We start from the raw sequence: 16,458 nt of genomic DNA on the forward strand, positions 1-16,458 counted from the left end.
GCTTCTAACGCGCGTTGGTGTGATTCCACGTGTTGGGCTTGTGGTCGACTCTCTTCAGTTCTCTCTTCGAAATCGCCTCGTCGCTCTCCACGAACTTACAATGAACGGATCGGTTGGTGAAAAACATCAGAAACGCAAACGAATCGCTTCTCCGGACGAACGAAAGGAGCAAACCGACTCGAAACGCGCGAAAAACGACGAAGGATCGTTCGAAAACTTTCGAATCTCGCCCGAACGCTGCAAACGTCTCGAAGAGCGCGGCTTCGTGCATCTCCTTCCCGTCCAAAGCCTCACATTCGACGACGTTTACGACGGCAGTGACGTCATCGCCCAAGCACGTACGGGAACCGGGAAAACGCTCGCCTACGCTCTCCCTATGGTCGAGCGTCTGAGCCGAAGAGCAACACCCCGCTCCAAAAAAGGTCGATCGCCCAAAGTTCTCACTCTCGCACCGACACGAGAATTAGCCATACAAGTTTTCGAAGAATTTCAATCCACTGCACCGGAAATGACGTCAGCGTGTTTTTACGGCGGAACGCCTTACGGACCTCAATTCAACGTCATTGCACGGGGTCTCGACATTTTGACGGGAACTCCAGGTCGTATAATGGATCACGTGAAACGCGGCCAATTAGATCTGAGTCGACTAACGTGCGTTATACTGGACGAAGCAGATCGAATGTTCGAAGTCGGTTTCGCGGAACAAGTAGAAGAAATTCTCGCAGAAACTCAAAAGAAAAAACGCCCCCAAATGTTGCTCTTCTCCGCAACAATGCCAGATTGGGTCCGTGACGTCACTTCCAAATACATGGGTGACGTCAAAACGGTAGATTTGATTGGAGACGCGAAATTACGCACAGCTGTCGGCGTACGTCACATGGCAATACGTTGCTCACGTGACGAACGTCCTTACGTCATCAGTGACGTCGTAAAAGTATATTCGGGTTGTCAAGGTCGTACGATGATATTTACGGATACGAAACGCGAGGCTAATGAATTGGCATTGAGTTCAATTCTTAAACAAGACTGTCAAGTTCTTCACGGAGACATTGAACAAAATCAACGCGAAATAACTCTGACGTCATTCCGACAGGGAAATTTTCGTTGTCTCGTTGCAACGAATGTAGCAGCGCGAGGTCTCGACATCCCGGAAGTGGACCTCGTAATTCAATGCCAACCGCCCAAAGACGTGGATGCCTATATACATCGTTCTGGACGAACCGGAAGAGCGGGACGTCCGGGAACGTGCGTTATATTCTATCTTCCCCATCAAGAGCAATTGCTTAAGTACGTCGAACGTCGCACTGGGGTGACGTTTACTCATATAGGGCCTCCACAACCGTCGGATATTGTATCTGCGGCTGCGCGAGATGCTGGGGAAGCGTTAAAGGGGGTACCTCAGTCCGTAGTTAAGCATTTTTTGCCGTCTGCGCGAAGTTTAGTTGATAGTGAAGGGTCTAGTGCCGTTGATTTGGTTGCCGCTGCTTTGGCCTATGTTTCCGGGAGTGCTGAGATACAGTCGCGTTCGCTTTTGTCTTCCCAGCCCGATTACACGACGTTTTTGCTGAGGAATAGTTTTGAGATTCGCGCTGTTGGTTATATGTGGAATGTCATTGCGAGGCATTTACCCGCCGAAATCAAAGCGGCGGTTCGAGGCATGCGCATGTGTAAGGACTATAAGGGGGTTGCTTTTGATTTGCCGACTGAAATGTGCGAGTTGGTGTGGAAAACGTGGAGGGACGGGGCGAATACGAAGTTGAGTGAGGCAAAGGAACTTCCTGAGTTAGTTGAGCGAGTTGAGCAGATGAGGCCAAGGCGATTCGGCGGTAATCAATCAAATGGGGGGCATTATTGGCAGCGTGGACGAAAAAATAACAGACATTAGGTAGGGCATGCTTTCCTAATTATTTGTGCTGTTGTATTTGAATACTATTTTAGCGTGCGCTAAAGTTTAAAAGGAACAATGGAAGCTCTACGCGAACGCTTGGCTGCCAGCGGTCAAGAACACCTTCTCGCCTTCTGGAACGATCTCTCGCCGACCGATCAAAAAGAGTTTGTCGCCGATTTGTCGTCGATCGACTTCTCCGAGGCGCTGTCTCACTTCGAACACGCCTGCGCAAACATGAAGGAGATGCAAACAAAGAAAGACGACCGTTTGAAGCCGTTTCCGGAGGAGCAAATCGCATCGGTGGCACGATCGTCGCCGAAAGAGCTCGATAATTGGCGAGAATCGGGTCTAAAGGAGATAGGGGCGGGTCACGTGGCCGTTCTTTTGCTCGCAGGCGGGCAAGGAACTCGTCTCGGCGTCGATTATCCTAAAGGAATGTACGACGTCGGTTTGCCGTCGGGGAAAACGCTCTATCAACTCCAGGCGGAACGCATTCTCAAACTCGAACAATTGGCCGGAAATAGAGGGAAAGTTCCGTGGTAGGTTAAAGTGGGCGTGGCGAGAAGATTAGATAATTCATACTTAAGGTATATTATGACGAGTGAACATACTCAGGGAAAAACGATTGAATTTTTCGAGAAACATGGCTATTTTGGTCTGGATCCAAAGAACGTTGTGTTCTTTGAACAGGCCATGTTGCCATGTATGGATTTCAATGGAAAAGTGATATTAGCGGAGAAGGGGAAAGTCGCTCGAGCACCAAACGGAAATGGAGGTAGAAAGGAAGGGAGAAAAGATATAGCAACAATGTTGCTAAATTCTTTAGGTCTCTATAAGGCGTTGAAAACGCATAAGATATTGGAGGATATGAAAATGAGAGGGGTCACGTGCATGCACGTTTATTGCGTTGATAATATCCTCGTGAAGATGGCTGATCCGGTTTTTGTTGGCTATTGCACAGAAAGAAAAGCAGATTGCGGAGCCAAAGTACACCAAAGTAATTTATAAAATATATATTATATATCTTTGTTTTTTTATAGGTTGTTCAGAAGGCGTTTCCTACTGAGGCTGTGGGCGTGGTCTGCATTTGTGATGATAAGTTTCAGGTGGTTGAGTATAGTGAAATCACCTTGGAAACGGCGCAGAAACGGTCTCTCGATGGACGACTTGTTTTCCATGCCGGAAATATATGCAATCATTTTTTCACTGTTGATTTTGTGATGTCAGTTGTTGAGTAAGAAGAAAGAGAAAAGGACCCGGATTTTAGATTGATTCTATTGATTCATAGGAAACATGAGAAAGATTTGCAACATCATGTGGCTAAGAAGAAAATTCCCCACGTGGACGAAAAGGGGATGGTTGTCAAGCCAACGCAGCCAAATGGAGTGAAAATTGAAAAATTCGTTTTCGACGTTTTTGAGTTTGCAAAGTAGGCAATCACGTGTCCTAGCAATTATATATAACACGAGTAATAATTTAGAAACTTTCAATTATTGGAAGTTTTACGCGAGGACGAATTTTCCCCATTGAAAAATGGTCCGGGAGCTGAGAAAGATACGCCAGAGTCAGCTCGTCAATCATTGATGAATCTCCACTATCGTTACATGCTGGCTGCTGGGGGCTCTTTCCGGGATGAAAGTGGACAAACATTGCCACTTATACCACTGAGGTACATTCAATAATTAATAATTTTGAAGGAGATTGATCACGTGGGTTTTTCTATAGGAGATCAAATAGCCAGTCATCGTTTCTTATTGAGTGTGAGATCTCGCCTTTGGTTTCTTATTCAGGCGAAGTACGTTCCAAAAATTAATCAATAAATAATAATATTGTTATTAAAATCAAGGGTTTGGAAGATTTGGTGAAGGATAAATACTTCAAATCGCCTTGTCATTTGAACGGTTCTGTGGAGAAAGAGAACGGTGAGAGCAAGCCAAAGCGAAAGAGATTGAGCAGCAAGTAAGAGACACATGTAGCAACAGTCTGCAGCACCACGTGGATTTTTTATATTGGATTATTTTTTGTTTGTATACCTTGATGTATTAAAATATCGTCGGGACGTCTAATTAATATTAGGCGAGTGGCGCAGTCACGTGAACGTTTTTGGAAATTTTATTAATCAATTATATCCCCAAACAAACGCACGAAAGAACGAACCCACTAAAAGTCTCAAAGTCCTTCATTCTTCCTAAAGGAGAAATACTTAATTAATTAATTAATTAATTAATTAGATATTCTACTTACGGGAACTTCGAGTTCTCCGTCATTGATTTCGTCGATTTTATCGTGAGGAGGAGAACCGTCGACCGTACATCCAACGGATTGACACGTTCCCAAAATTTCCTTTACAGTTCCACGAAAATAACGAGACAAAGATCGAGGCCTCATTTCCCTAGCAATGGTATACACCTGCTCCATGGTAACATTACCATTATGCAAAACTTAAAAAAACAACGTAAGATATAATTAAATAAAAATAATTAATTATTTCTTACTGTTCTTTTGTTTTTTTCGATCGCGTGGCGGCTCTTTGAGTGCTCGTATAATGAGAGACGAAGCCGTAGGAACGACGGCGATCTTCGCCTGACGATTTTGGATCGTTAATTGTACGGTGATACGAAGTCCTTTCCATTCTGTCGTCGATTTCGCGATATCGTCGCCTACTTTCTTCGGCGACTGCGAAAAACGCCGTTTAGAGGCGCTATGGTTCTTCTTCTTGGCTTACCAAGCCCAGGGGGCCGATTTTTGGGGCTAGCGATGATGTTGCGCCGACTTCGCCGCCGACGACGCGTAGGTAGACTGTGCGAGCGAGAAACGTTGTTGAATAGGCTTTCTAGCACTCGTCTATGGTCTTGCCTATTTTGATTTCGTTTGGATCGAACTTGGGAGGCATTTCGAGTACGGTAACGACGAGGATCGATGGGATAACTTTGGCTTGCGAGTGGAGGCTCTCGTTCGCGTTGATATACGGGTGCGTCGCGTCGAAGGAGGCGAACGCGCGTTAAATTTAAATGGCATCGAAAGGTACAAGCGAAAAACCGTTATCAAACGTTCTCTAGAGATTCGATCGCTACAGAATCGATGTTTACGCCTTCTCCTCAGTCGGGCTTTACTATGCCGCGCCCGCTACCAGCGTTTCTCCTCGGAACGCAGGTATTTCGTAACGATCGAATGTCGTAGCGCACGAAATCTTCCGTTTTTCCAGTCTCCTCTGTCTGATTCGATGACGAGGAGCCCATCAGTTGGGTTTTCGAGCAATCCGACGCCACTCAATTCGACAGATACGACTTCTCTTCGTCGAACAACACAAGAACACTCAGTTATGACGTCAGCATCGAAAGACAAAGGTGGACCGCCAGTTGAAGGACTATACGACTCGTCTTCGTTTGTCAGCACTCCATTTCACACTGGCGATGCTCCAAGACAACAAGTAGAAAAGGAATGCACATTTTATTTAATTTTATTTATTAATTTAATCAGCCTTCTTTTACTCCTTCTACAATACATGGAGTTCATCCGGGTTCTGTATCTTCACCCTATGGTAAAAGATTTTTTCATTGGCTGATTTTAATTAATTAGTTTCTAATTAGGTCACACGTTTCTTAGTGGCGGAACAGGACCTCAAAGTCCGGCGCAATTAGATCCCTTTTATCAGTATGGGGACACGATTACATCCGAGGATCAATTTGATGATTGTTGGGTTACAATATTTGGGTATACATGTCTCAAAGTGTAGTCAGGGCTCTCGTAGTTTGATTGATTGCCTTAGATTTCCGTCTTCTGCAACGACTTTTGTACTTCAGGAATTTTCTAAATTTGGAAGTGTGGTGAAACACGTGGTAATATTGTACTGTACATACGTGTATCTAATGAAAAAGAGACTGGGAGAAAATTGTAGATTTCAAGTCAAGGAAATTGGATGCATCTAAAATATCAGTCTAGGATCCAAGCAGCCAAGGTACCAGTTACATTGTATATACTTTAGAAGACAATTCGTATATAGGCTCTAAGCAAAAATGGAAAAATATTTGGTGGAGGTATCATGATAGGGGTGCAGTCTTGCATAGATAAGGTACCTACAGTTATTTATTATTTAATCAGTTTAAGAATTATTTGGTAGTCTGCTATGGAGTCGAGTGGTGTTATTGAGTTGTCTAGTGCTCAGGGGCCAAGTTCTAAGAGTGGGATTCGGCCGCTTACTGCTGCGTACAGGGCGAATGCAAGTATGCACGATGTCGAGCCAAGAGAAGCGAATGTGCCTCAGAAAAATACGGGATTTGTGTCGAAAGTAATGGAATACATGCTTGGGTGGTGAATAATCAATTGGTTAGTCCGGGACCAGATAGTCGATCTTGCGTGCGCACGCGCGAAGTCAGGTCCACGGCGTCGTCGTTCGCTAACGAGAAAATCCGCTCGTTTCGCGTCAATCCGACCATCGATCGACGTCTCGCCTTCATCAACTCGTCTCCGTAGATCAGTTACGTCAATCGAGAATGGGAGCGTACAAGTATCTCGAAGAATTGTGGAGAAAAAAGCAGTCGGACGTGCTCCGCTTTCTCCTACGCGTCCGCTGCTGGCAATACCGCCAGCTATCGTCAATCCATCGCGCACCGCGTCCCACCCGCCCAGACAAAGCGCGTCGACTGGGCTACAAAGCGAAACAAGGCTTCGTGATCTATCGCATTCGAATTCGTCGCGGCGGACGCAAACGCAAAGTCCCCAAAGGCGCAACAATGGGAAAACCAGCAAACATGGGCGTCAAACAGCTGAAATTTCAACGCAGTCTCCAATCGGTAGCCGAGGTAAGACGGATAAGAAAAGAAAAAAAAATAAATCGCGACTTCTTTCATCAAAGGAACGCGTGGGTCGTCAATGTGGCAATTTGCGCGTATTGAATTCGTACTGGATTGGGCAAGATTCGGTGTACAAGTTCTTCGAAGTGATTCTAATCGATCCCTTTCACAAAGCCGTTCGACGAGACGCGCAAATCAATTGGATTTGTCGATCCGTTCACAAGCATCGCGAATTGCGCGGTCTCACATCCGTCGGTCGAAAGAATCGCGGCATGAACAAAGGGCATCTTTATAATAAGGTGAAGGGTAGTTCAAGATACGGATCGTGGCTCAGACGAAATCTCGTCAAATTGCGACGATATCGTTGAGAGAGAAGACACCTGATTTTGCTTTTGATTGATGGTTGCTATGGTGAGGGGAAGGGAATGCATAATAAATATGCCGGTCTCTTATAACGCAATTTCTTTCATCGTTTTTTATATTTTGGCAGATGAATCCCTACTAAAAAGTAAGAGTTTCTTTCATTCCGCGATCGTCACTTCGACTTCCACGCCCGGTTCAATGCTGATAGACGTCTAAAAGAATCATCGTAGCTAGGATTTTCCTCTCCATTCTTTTCTCTCACGATTTGCTTGACGATTTCCGAAGGGCTGTGAAGATCGATGATTCGCTTGTGAACTTTCATTTCGTAGCGATCCCACGTCTTGGAGCCTTCGCCGCACGGCGTCTTGCGCGTCGTGATCTTGAGAAATTTCGTCGGCATTCGCACGGGACCTTTCACTCTCAGCTGCTTGTCTTTGGCGCCGCGAATCAGATCGGCGCAAACTGGACCACGTGATGAGAATCTCGAAAAGGTCGCGATTGCTACCTTTATCGTACCTTTTTCTAAGCTTTTCACGTTTCTGCTTGTTAAGGTGATGCGAATGCGATGGATAGGAGGTTCTTCGATTCCTTTTGTGTCTTTGAACGGTTGAGACTTCGCGAAAAGGGGGTCCCAGTCACTGTAAGTCATCGCGAATGCGATTCGTAGCGTGTCTTTTTACCATTTTATTCCGTTTAGTTTCGTTCTGGCCGACGTAATCACGAAAGAACAGCGGTGAGCCAGACGAAGAGCACAACGCCACGCGGTCGATAAAGCACGCTACGGCTATAATGACGTAGGCAAAATTTTATTTACCCGGCATTCTATACTTCTTTCAATACCAGATCAATGAATTTTTGCACGTTTTTTCTACCCGACAACGACAGTCCATCAAAATCAATCAAAGTCTTCATGAGATTTAATGTAGCAGTGCTAAAGGATTGTCCTCCAGCCACTGGAATAGAAAATCTCTCACAGAACCTTGACACCGCTCCAACGCACTTTTCCTTCTCACTCTCTTCCTCTATGAGCACCACAGCGCGTTGGACTGCACACACAAACACGCGACTACAAAATTCGCTCACAAAAACGCCTCCAACACTAATTGAATCAAAAAGCTGCACAATAAAATCCCCGGACCCGCGTTTGACGACGCGACATATTGCCGGCACGGCGGCACCAAGACACGAATCCGCACGTACAAGAACCTCAGTTAAATTGGAAAATAATTTCAGTACAAACGCTTGGGAATTCGGACCGGGACCTAGAGCAGTCAACACGCGCCCAACTAACTTTCTTCCCTTTCGTATGGAAAGCAATTGAGAGAATTCGACGTCATCTTTATTGAGAGTCGTTTTGAGCGTTTCCTGGTGAGCCAAAATTTTTTCTGAATATTCACTCTGTGTTGGATCTGGCATAGCGTTGGATTTTTTCGTTAGTTCGTCGATGGCGAGAATTTCATTGTAAGCGCGTTCAATTTTGATGAGAAGACGACGACGTGCGTCGAAGGAATGCGTTGTGGTGAGTCCGGGACTTTCGCGGCCACTTGTAGCGTCGATAATTTTGCGAGGAGTCGAGACAGATGAGACGGAGACTTTGCCAAGGGAACCTTCTTCCTTGAAGGGTACTTGATATTCGCGTGTCTCACGTTCCACGGTGGGTATGATGTATTTTTCTTCCTCTTCCTCTTCTTCTTCCGGGTTTTCTTTCTCGCGTTTTTTTAGCGTGTACATTTCGTTGTAGAAGTCGTCGAGATACGGGTTATTTGTGCGTAATTGAAGAAGCTGTATTTTGACGAGATAGTCCTTGTCCTTTTGGGTCATAAAACCGGCATAGGGATCGTCGTCTGTTGCCTCACTGAACTCCACATCACGTGGACGATAATGATGATGATGGTGATGATGATGATGATAGGGTTGTTGAGGCGGAGGAGGTTGCAACACTGGAATCATTGGAGGAGGCGGTAGAAAAGGTGGGCGTGGCAGGTAGCCGGGTGGAAGTGTTTGATATAGATGTGGGCTTCGATACATTTGAAAAATTGGGGGGATGGAGGGAGGGGGAGGCTGTTGTTGCATGAGTTGATTTAGAATCGGTGGGAGGGGCTGTTGCTCTACTTCCGCTTTCGATTCTGACGACGTCAGGTTCTTTTCGAGTTCTTCGACTGAAATGACGCGTGGAGGAGTTGGAGTTGGCGCTGGGACGGCGGCGGCGGCCGGAGAGGGAGAGGGAGAAACGGCGAAAGGTGCCCAAATTGAATTCGATATGCTCATTTGGGGAAAGAGGTTCGATAGAGGCGTGCTTGAGGTCGACGGGCTCTTTTCTTTGGGCTCCGCATCGTCTTCTTCGTCGACGAGACGCGATACGCTATTTTCCACGTCAAAATTCCCTTCTTCGGACATTGAGAAACACAAAAGGTACGAGCATGCGTTCGGTGACGTCACGCTTAGTAACCTATGAGCTAAAATAGTTTCTGCTCTCTTGGATCGTCTGGAAGAATGCTGACCGTCGCTTCACCGTATCCGCACAAGAGACAGTTCATTGTGTACTCCTGAAAGATTTTTCGGTAAGAGGGTCCCTCTGGAGAATTAGGCCTACTTGGTATTCTTCTGTTACAGTAAACGTGTATTCGTGCTTGGCTATAACGTGATTGCAACTTTCGCACACATCTGTCCGGAAGTCGTCAGCGTTTTTAGCTCTCGCACACAATGAAATTACGTTTGAAATTCACTTCTTCGCTCTATCGGACACGCCCACGGAGCCTCGTTCGCCGCACTGGGAGCAGCCCTTGTAATTCAACAAATGGACGCCAGATTCTAAGCACACCGAACCCTAGCGTGAGCGGAATCGACGAAAAGAAGAAATTAGAAAAGCTCCTTCTAGACGAAAAAATCGGTGAGACCCCAAAGAAGTCCAAGGGAGCCCCTCGCCCCTAAAAAATCTCCTTTTTCGTCGCGATAGATCTCGAACTTCTCAAACGAACCTGCTTGCAGTTTCACACGTCATCGATTCATCGACCTCTCGTGTGGAAATTACTTTTAGGCAAAAAAATCACCAATAATCTACTGTACTAATTAATTTTAATATGTAACTTGTAGACGTGTTGCCCGTATACACCTCCGCACTTCCGAGTTGCAATTTGGGATCAGCACGCATCCGCGCGTCTCTTATTTGATTATCCCAGTACCGGGAAGTATCAGCTGGTATCACCTGGTTCCGGGAAGTGTTGATCTTTCTTCTCTTGGGCGCGCGAGGTGAACTATTTCATCTGTTTTCGCAGCAAACGTCGTATTTCTATCGCGCCTTTCAATCGCTGGACGCGTCATGACGTCAACGATTTTGTTCGTTTTCTTCGTTGCCCTGCAACCGATACCGTGTCTCGCTTTCGAAGTTGCTTCTAAATGCGATTTCGGACGAACGGTATCGAAAACGCCAAATCCGTCGCTACCAGCTTCTCGTAAGTGCTCGTATATGGGCGGCCTATTCTCCGTTCGTCGAGACAGGCGGAATCCCTTCAACGCCATGTACTTTTGTTCTCCTTCGGACTTTCACCGCTTCGGGGTCGAACAAGCCGAAGCGCTTATATTCGCTTACGAATTGCTCAACAATTCAACGGACATGAGCGGCTATTCGATCTACGATTCGTGTGGTCTCATGCCACCCATCGATACGTCGTCTCCATGTGTTGAAGATCAAGCGCGAGCTCTTCGTTCGCCTGATGAGAAAGACGAATGCGCCCTCGTCACGATCGTGGGACCATTCTATCGAGGTGGTGATGAAGAAACTGTTAATTCCGTAGTGTATCAATCGCCGTCTCAATTACTCGCTCTCTACGAGGGGGTCTTTGGAAGTGGACAGGATAAACGCGGCGTTTTCTCTCTTGTCGACGAACCGATTGACTGGATTGCTAGAGACGATTATGGGTCGTTCTTGGAACAGATCGTTTTTATGCAAGCCAGTTGCGATTTACAGGCGAGAGCCGCTCTAGACGTTCTTCTTTCCGCTCGTTGGGAAAGAGTTCTTGTTGTTGTAAGCAATGACGAGTGTGGTAAAGCAAACAAACGGGCGTTTCAACGAGAAATTGATACGCGACAGCTCAAGTGCCGTCTCGATGTTGAGTATTACGAATCTCAGTTTACTACGAATCACTTGGGAAGGAGTTGCCTCAATGATACGAGTATAAGTGATCTTAGAAGTCTTTGGCGTCGCTGTTTGGATGAACCGGATTCGCCGCGTGCCATCGTCTTGCTTTCGAGTGTACCGTTTGCTTTTGATTTTTTCCACAATGGATACTTTGGAATTGAAACAAAGAATAGGACGTCTTTTAGTTTTCTATTGGGCGATTTTTGGGGCAATATGGCTCTCGTTGACGACTTGTACGACGTTTTGATGCGAGTTACAGAGACGGCAAATACTGTCATCGCCTTGAACACCATCACCAATGGATTGGACAAATTTCAGGATCATATGACGTCAATTCGTGCCAATTCAACCGAACTTGAACGAAATTCACTTCTTGCTGACTATTGGGAGAAAATCTTCAATTGCAATCTTTCTAATGGAACGTGCGACAATACAACGTCGCTACCCAACGTCAATCGTCCAATTTTGAGGAATTATAAAGCGTCTTTGGTAATTGACAGCGTCTTTCTTCTCCACGATTATCTTCGTGGCCTTTTTGAGGAGCAGACAAGTAAATTTTCTCACTTATGGTTTTCAACTTTCAATAGAGATGGATTTTCAATAACGCCAAACGTAAATTCGTGGACAGGAAATCAAGTACGCATTAGTAACGTTGACAATGGTCTCGCTCAACCCACATTTTGGTCCTATGAAATTATCGCTTGGACGCGCGAAAAGGGGCGAAATCAATCGTTTCCTTACGGAGTGTGGACATTTAATGACGACGATAAGAATAGGAAGACGAACTTGCAACTAAGCGAACATATAAACGTCACAATCTGGACTCCAAAACCTTCGCTTCCTTATAAAATTTGTCCGACGACGTCGTCGCCCATAGAAATAACGGAGAGAGCTCCCACCACCAACAAATATACATCATCTGCTGTTCTTCCCGCAATATCGACTCCTATAATTGTTCTGCTTCATATCGTCGTTTTGACGCTCAGTCTTTGCGTTTTGTAGCAGTAGGGTGGGGGGCAGTAGCTAATTAGGTAGAGGTAGCGAGACATTTGATTGGTAGTTAGGATAATTGGGACAGTCGTGTGAGAGTCGTTTAATAGCCGTTGAGCTGATCGTGTGTGAGTCTGTGTGCAAGCATAGAATAAATAGAAATCTATGGTGCAAGCTAGAATCAGAGCCCTATAAAAGGGCTCTGGCTAGAATAAAAGGTACGAGCATGCGTTCGGTGACGTCACGCTTAGTAACCTATGAGCTAAAATAGTTTCTGCTCTCTTGGATCGTCTGGAAGAATGCTGACCGTCGCTTCACCGTATCCGCACAAGAGACAGTTCATTGTGTACTCCTGAAAGATTTTTCGGTAAGGGGCCCCTCTGGAGAATTAGGCCTACTTGATATTCTTCTGTTACAGTAAACGTGTATTCGTGCCTGGCTACAACGTGATTGCAACTTTCGCACACATCTGTCCGGAAGTCGTCAGCGTTTTTAGCTCTCGCACACAATGAAATTACGTTTGAAATTCACTTCTTCGTCGCCATCCTCTTCGTTTGTCGTTTCCTCTCTATCGGACACGCCCACGGAGCTTCGTTCGCCGCACTGGGAGCAGCCCTTGTAATTCAACAAATAGACGCCAGATTCTAAGCACACCGAACCCTAGTGGATCAAGTCAAAAAATGAGCTCGAGCTCGATTCTGCAAACGCTCACCCTATCGGGGCAATCCTCTCGCAAACAATTCCTGCACATAGAGCGGGGAATAATTAGCGTGCGCTAAACGTCGACGAAATGACGACTCGCAATTTTCGCTCTGGCTATTACGGAACGCTCGGCGTGAGTGGAATCGACGAAAAGAAGAAATTAGAAAAGCTCCTTCTTGACGAAAAAATCGGTGAGACCCCAAAGAAGTCCAAGGGAGCTCCTCGCCCAAAAATCTCCTTTTTCGTCGCGAATAGATCTCGAACTTCTCAAACGAATTTGCTTGCAGTTTCACACGCCATCGATGCATCGACCTCTCGTGTGGAAATTACTTTTAGGCAAAAAAATCACCAATAATCTACTAATTAATTTTGATATGTAACTTGTAGACGTGTTGCCCGTATATCGTGATATTCACGAGACGGTAACGGAGCAGCATTCTAGTCGATATCTAGCCCTCAAACAGGTTCTCGTTGTCACTAAACGTGCTCATCTCCTTTTGCCTGACCTTCATCAACAAATATACCAATTAGAAAAGGGAAATTTATTTCTTACGAGTTCTAAAGATGTGAGAGAGGGGTGATCACGTGGGGTCCTAAATATTTATTCATTTATTTATTTATTGAAGGATTCTATTAGTTCTATTGTGCGTACCCTTCACGATATTTTTCCTGATGAACTTGACAGTTATCTCATATTTTCAAAATTTGTACTAAAGTGTGACGTTATAAGAGAAAATTTATCTCAGCTGGTAAATTAACTATGATAGTTAATATTATTGAAAAAAAAACGGGGAACTTTTTATAGGAGAATATAATGTTTAAACGATTAGAAGTTGAATCTCCCAACCTCTACGCTCGTCTAGTTGAATTTTCAATAATTTCAGTTCTACCTACAAAAAGGTACCTAGAGCACGTGCGCCTTTGACTAATTTTAGTTTAGGCTAATTTAGATGGCTTTTGCAATGTTTTGCTGACACTTTGCCACTAGCGAGTTTAGAAAGGTTAGAATAGAAAATAATTAAGTGCAGCCGATAAATAAGCGTGTTCCTAGAGTTTGGGATAAAATGCTAGCAGGATCAATATCCGTGCTGTCATTCATAGGAGCAGGTATAGTGATGACGTGCATAAGAAGCGCTATAGATCTGTCCAATCACGAGTTATTGCTAAAGACCTTATCAAGGGTAGGTATAGAGTGGAAAAAAATGAAAAATGACCGCTACAACAAAAGGTATTTATAGTTGGGTGATGATCAGGCTGAGCGAGCCGTTAGTAAAGGTCTTGAGCTGTGGATACAGTGCGGAAGGCCACTGCAAGTATAAAGAGATAATTGGCACTTGTGAAAATTTTTTATTTATTAAAATATGGGGAGTTGCCTAAGCTATTGAATTGCACTTTCAATTTCCCGTCTTTCTTACTTACTTCCTAGAACACGAAGTTTGTTTCTATATGTAGAATTCGCTTTTACGTTTACCCGTTGTTCGATTTTTCTCTTTCCGGTGGGAAATACGGATTTGCTCCGTCGTGGGAAGAGGGTAGTCCGCAAGAGGGGCACCGCCTCAAAGGCTCGTTCAGTTGCGCTTGCCTGTTGATGCAGTTTCGACAGACTTTGCACTCGCACGGCCAATATTTGAAGGTATGAAGGCGAGACGAACACGAGTCGCATGGGGTCTAGATTGAGAGCGAAGGCGATTGGGATTAGAATAGAAAACGAAAATAGCATTCTTTCGTACTCGTACCGCCATGGTTTGACTTTTCGCGAAAGTTTTCCAACGTTAAACGACGCCAAAGTGTTTAAAACTACGATAGAGTGCCTTTACGTTAGTCTTTCTCCTTTTTTTGGCTAACCTGAAAGGGTCCCTCGCGCTGGAATTTCTTTTCTGTCGTTAGAATGAGTGTTTGAATCGTAGTTCACGTCACTTTGAGTCGTTTCGTAACCCTATACGACAAAGTTAGCCAAAGTTATGACACGTCGTTGTTTTGTTCGTCGCCTTTTGGCGCTATAGCTAAGGCTCGAATCGATTTTTTACTTTATTCGCTGCTTTTTGGAGCGTATTGAGAACGAAATCGACGTAAAGAAACGCCAGGCGACGATTGAGTAGGTCTCGCACAAAAATTCGCCCTTCAAACTAGCGTGCGTTTTCCCTTACACTTATAGCGACCCTCTCGCCGTTTTTCTGTCTGTTTTTTAGGCGTTCTTACGCTTTGGCGACTCGGTTGCTTTGGAAATCGCACGCCTGTTTTGATGAGAGAACCGATAGGAGGCGCGCCACCCAATTAGAAGGTCAAAGGTCCCACATTTCAGAAGCGAAAATACGAAATCCAGCGAGAAATTCATCAGTAACAGTCTTGCAGGTACGTACTAGTAGTTCTACGCACCGTCCCGAGACGAAAGAATAGACTAACCGAGCGCCCGTCATCGTTTTGGAGGCGAGGGTAGCGATCGACTTCGAGTGGAGGTGCCCCAAGTCTAACCGTACTTGTTCCTTATGACTTTGCTTAACAAAAGGCAGAATTTTCTGCTTGGAACGCGGCCAAAAAACGCTCACATGACTATGATAAAGCCGCGTGCATGCGCTATATCGACGACCCCTTTGCTCGATCGAACCGGAATCGCTTTTTTGGTCCAATTCTCTTTTCGTTTTCTAATCTTTTCCGAAATGGGCAACTCGTAAGCCTCCTAAATCATGTTTTTGGCCACCTATCGGTCGAACGTCCATTACTCGCTCTGCATGCTGGCTATAGGAATTAAGACGCCGCGGGGCCCCTCACTTCTTTTCTTCATCGCGATCTCCAAACGTACGCGCGTAGTCACCGCGCGGTGCATGCACTTATGTAAGAACAGGTTAACTGATGCATGCTAGAGTTTACTGGATCGGCGCGTTCGAGTGCTTTGACACGTATACGGAAAACGACATGTTCCCAAGCTAGGCGCGTTTACCCCGGTCTGCTTCGGTCGCGTCTTATTCGAGTCCCCTTGGCCGCTTTTTTTTGCGATTCTTCGTACGACGCATGCAGTGCATATACGTTTTAGTTAATTAAAACAAAGACGTTCAGCTTTTAGTGCATGGAGCCGCGCGCGGCGACGTCGATCCCTCCCTCCCTCCCTCCCTCCCTCCCTCTAATTCGTGACTATATTCAGATGTGGCATGCCCGCCGGCGATGGCAAAAGTTGCGGAAGTAGATCAAATTTGCTCTACTGTTATAATGATACAATCTACGTGTGTGGTAAGTGCCGCGGCGGCAAGGACGTCAAGACATGCCCGAAGTGCGGACAGAGTTTCAGTTGAGTGTCATCACGGTAACTCAGTCTCTTGAGACCAAATCGTTTTTGTTCTGTTTGCTTGTGGCTATCTGTAGTGTCTTTGATTGTTCTTGCTGCTGATTTCATTACAACTGCTCGTGTCATTGTCGCGATCCTCCGCGCACTTCCGAGTTGCAATTTGGGATCGGCATGCGTCGACGCGTCTCTTATTTGATTATCGCAGTACAATTGCGCAAGGGGCGACTACGTTCCTGTACGGGAAGTATCGCTTGGTTCCGGGGAGTTCCGGGTCACAACCAGTTCGTGTGACGTCATGACGCCG

At 45.5% G+C, this 16,458-nt stretch overlaps 9 protein-coding genes across 11 annotated transcripts; 5 read left to right on the top strand and 4 right to left on the bottom strand.

The window, feature by feature from the left end:
* Positions 1-3: 3 nt before the first annotated feature.
* Positions 4-1,949, top strand: LOC136198580 (nucleolar RNA helicase 2-like). The gene has a single exon (XM_065988568.1). The coding sequence runs from the start codon at positions 101-103 to the stop codon at positions 1,883-1,885; it is 1,785 nt and encodes a 594-aa protein (XP_065844640.1). The 5' UTR covers positions 4-100; the 3' UTR covers positions 1,886-1,949.
* LOC136198583 (UDP-N-acetylhexosamine pyrophosphorylase-like) lies at positions 1,928-3,986 on the top strand. Its single transcript, XM_065988571.1, has 8 exons — positions 1,928-2,427; positions 2,476-2,663; positions 2,715-2,875; positions 2,929-3,122; positions 3,177-3,317; positions 3,369-3,557; positions 3,614-3,683; positions 3,735-3,986. The coding sequence occupies exons 1-8, from the start codon at positions 1,964-1,966 to the stop codon at positions 3,849-3,851; spliced, it is 1,524 nt and encodes a 507-aa protein (XP_065844643.1). The 5' UTR covers positions 1,928-1,963; the 3' UTR covers positions 3,852-3,986.
* Positions 3,983-4,862, bottom strand: LOC136198598 (large ribosomal subunit protein uL11-like). Its single transcript, XM_065988587.1, has 5 exons — positions 4,745-4,862; positions 4,614-4,687; positions 4,384-4,564; positions 4,133-4,329; positions 3,983-4,076 (listed from the first exon to the last, which is right to left on the bottom strand). Exons 1-5 carry the CDS (start codon positions 4,779-4,781, stop codon positions 4,068-4,070), a joined length of 498 nt encoding a protein of 165 aa, XP_065844659.1. The 5' UTR covers positions 4,782-4,862; the 3' UTR covers positions 3,983-4,067.
* A 4-nt stretch (positions 4,863-4,866) lies between these two features.
* Positions 4,867-6,226, top strand: LOC136198591 (nucleoporin NUP35-like). The gene is made up of 9 exons (XM_065988578.1): positions 4,867-4,912; positions 4,965-5,041; positions 5,094-5,318; positions 5,369-5,429; positions 5,479-5,602; positions 5,658-5,727; positions 5,787-5,846; positions 5,892-5,960; positions 6,009-6,226. The coding sequence occupies exons 1-9, from the start codon at positions 4,900-4,902 to the stop codon at positions 6,201-6,203; spliced, it is 894 nt and encodes a 297-aa protein (XP_065844650.1). The 5' UTR covers positions 4,867-4,899; the 3' UTR covers positions 6,204-6,226.
* A 17-nt stretch (positions 6,227-6,243) lies between these two features.
* On the top strand, positions 6,244-7,128 carry LOC136198596 (large ribosomal subunit protein eL15-like). The gene is made up of 2 exons (XM_065988585.1): positions 6,244-6,690; positions 6,744-7,128. The coding sequence occupies exons 1-2, from the start codon at positions 6,382-6,384 to the stop codon at positions 7,047-7,049; spliced, it is 615 nt and encodes a 204-aa protein (XP_065844657.1). The 5' UTR covers positions 6,244-6,381; the 3' UTR covers positions 7,050-7,128.
* A 13-nt stretch (positions 7,129-7,141) lies between these two features.
* On the bottom strand, positions 7,142-7,813 carry LOC136198599 (small ribosomal subunit protein uS10-like). The gene is made up of 4 exons (XM_065988588.1): positions 7,725-7,813; positions 7,561-7,657; positions 7,307-7,506; positions 7,142-7,256 (listed from the first exon to the last, which is right to left on the bottom strand). Exons 1-4 carry the CDS (start codon positions 7,725-7,727, stop codon positions 7,203-7,205), a joined length of 354 nt encoding a protein of 117 aa, XP_065844660.1. The 5' UTR covers positions 7,728-7,813; the 3' UTR covers positions 7,142-7,202.
* A 16-nt stretch (positions 7,814-7,829) lies between these two features.
* LOC136198582 (protein PAT1 homolog 1-like) lies at positions 7,830-9,598 on the bottom strand. Its single transcript, XM_065988570.1, has one exon. The coding sequence runs from the start codon at positions 9,439-9,441 to the stop codon at positions 7,867-7,869; it is 1,575 nt and encodes a 524-aa protein (XP_065844642.1). The 5' UTR covers positions 9,442-9,598; the 3' UTR covers positions 7,830-7,866.
* On the bottom strand, positions 9,454-12,942 carry LOC136198600 (protein Churchill-like). Of its 2 annotated transcripts, none has more exons than XM_065988590.1 (4): positions 12,885-12,942; positions 12,691-12,832; positions 9,638-9,708; positions 9,454-9,590 (listed from the first exon to the last, which is right to left on the bottom strand). In XM_065988590.1, exons 1-4 carry the CDS (start codon positions 12,921-12,923, stop codon positions 9,501-9,503), a joined length of 342 nt encoding a protein of 113 aa, XP_065844662.1. In that variant the 5' UTR covers positions 12,924-12,942; the 3' UTR covers positions 9,454-9,500. The 2 variants fall into 2 exon arrangements, with proteins under 2 accessions (XP_065844662.1, XP_065844661.1); XM_065988589.1 differs by lacking the exons at positions 9,454-9,590; positions 9,638-9,708 and adding exons at positions 12,383-12,524; positions 12,571-12,641.
* LOC136198579 (TBC1 domain family member 7-like) lies at positions 9,796-16,279 on the top strand. Of its 2 annotated transcripts, XM_065988567.1 has the most exons (10): positions 12,410-12,539; positions 12,591-13,065; positions 13,130-13,210; positions 13,262-13,440; positions 13,501-13,623; positions 13,680-13,774; positions 13,825-13,875; positions 13,926-14,055; positions 14,113-15,542; positions 16,014-16,279. In XM_065988567.1, the coding sequence occupies exons 2-9, from the start codon at positions 12,963-12,965 to the stop codon at positions 14,191-14,193; spliced, it is 843 nt and encodes a 280-aa protein (XP_065844639.1). In that variant the 5' UTR covers positions 12,410-12,539; positions 12,591-12,962; the 3' UTR covers positions 14,194-15,542; positions 16,014-16,279. The 2 variants fall into 2 exon arrangements, with proteins under 2 accessions (XP_065844638.1, XP_065844639.1); XM_065988566.1 differs by lacking the exons at positions 12,410-12,539; positions 12,591-13,065; positions 13,130-13,210; ... (5 more) ...; positions 14,113-15,542; positions 16,014-16,279 and adding exons at positions 9,796-9,934; positions 10,001-10,081; positions 10,138-12,294.
* The last annotated feature ends 179 nt before the right edge of the window (positions 16,280-16,458 follow it).

Source organism: Oscarella lobularis, chromosome 19, assembly GCF_947507565.1.
Source record: "Oscarella lobularis chromosome 19, ooOscLobu1.1, whole genome shotgun sequence".
NCBI lineage: Eukaryota > Metazoa > Porifera > Homoscleromorpha > Homosclerophorida > Oscarellidae > Oscarella > Oscarella lobularis.

Bases quoted from the DNA above. Each gene is read 5' to 3' on its own strand.
- LOC136198580 (XM_065988568.1), top strand. From the start codon at position 101: ATGAACGGATCGGTTGGTGAAAAACATCAGAAACGCAAACGAATCGCT.
- LOC136198583 (XM_065988571.1), top strand. From the start codon at position 1,964: ATGGAAGCTCTACGCGAACGCTTGGCTGCCAGCGGTCAAGAACACCTT. The intron at 2,664-2,714 runs GTAGAAAGGAAG...TAAATTCTTTAG, and splicing joins AGCACCAAACGGAAATGGAG to GTCTCTATAAGGCGTTGAAA. The intron at 3,123-3,176 runs GTAAGAAGAAAG...ATTGATTCATAG, and splicing joins TTTGTGATGTCAGTTGTTGA to GAAACATGAGAAAGATTTGC.
- LOC136198598 (XM_065988587.1), bottom strand. From the start codon at position 4,781: ATGCCTCCCAAGTTCGATCCAAACGAAATCAAAATAG. The intron at 4,565-4,613 runs GTAAGCCAAGAA...CGTTTTTCGCAG, and splicing joins AAATCGGCCCCCTGGGCTTG to TCGCCGAAGAAAGTAGGCGA. The intron at 4,330-4,383 runs GTAAGAAATAAT...TGTTTTTTTAAG, and splicing joins TCGAAAAAAACAAAAGAACA to TTTTGCATAATGGTAATGTT.
- LOC136198591 (XM_065988578.1), top strand. The intron at 5,603-5,657 runs GTATACATGTCT...TGATTGCCTTAG, and splicing joins TGTTGGGTTACAATATTTGG to ATTTCCGTCTTCTGCAACGA. The intron at 5,728-5,786 runs GTAATATTGTAC...AGAAAATTGTAG, and splicing joins GAAGTGTGGTGAAACACGTG to ATTTCAAGTCAAGGAAATTG.
- LOC136198596 (XM_065988585.1), top strand. From the start codon at position 6,382: ATGGGAGCGTACAAGTATCTCGAAGAATTGTGGAGAAAAAAGCAGTCG. The intron at 6,691-6,743 runs GTAAGACGGATA...CTTTCATCAAAG, and splicing joins GTCTCCAATCGGTAGCCGAG to GAACGCGTGGGTCGTCAATG.
- LOC136198599 (XM_065988588.1), bottom strand. The intron at 7,507-7,560 runs GTACGATAAAGG...CACGTGGTCCAG, and splicing joins CGTGAAAAGCTTAGAAAAAG to TTTGCGCCGATCTGATTCGC. The intron at 7,257-7,306 runs GTGAGAGAAAAG...TGATTCTTTTAG, and splicing joins CGGAAATCGTCAAGCAAATC to ACGTCTATCAGCATTGAACC.
- LOC136198582 (XM_065988570.1), bottom strand. From the start codon at position 9,441: ATGTCCGAAGAAGGGAATTTTGACGTGGAAAATAGCGTATCGCGTCTC.
- LOC136198579 (XM_065988566.1), top strand. From the start codon at position 10,364: ATGACGTCAACGATTTTGTTCGTTTTCTTCGTTGCCCTGCAACCGATA.
- LOC136198600 (XM_065988590.1), bottom strand. From the start codon at position 12,923: ATGTGCAGGAATTGTTTGCGAGAGGATTGCCCCGATAGG. The intron at 9,709-12,690 runs GTAATTTCATTG...ACTTCCGGACAG, and splicing joins CGAAGAAGTGAATTTCAAAC to ATGTGTGCGAAAGTTGCAAT. The intron at 9,591-9,637 runs GTAGGCCTAATT...AAAATCTTTCAG, and splicing joins CTGTAACAGAAGAATACCAA to GAGTACACAATGAACTGTCT.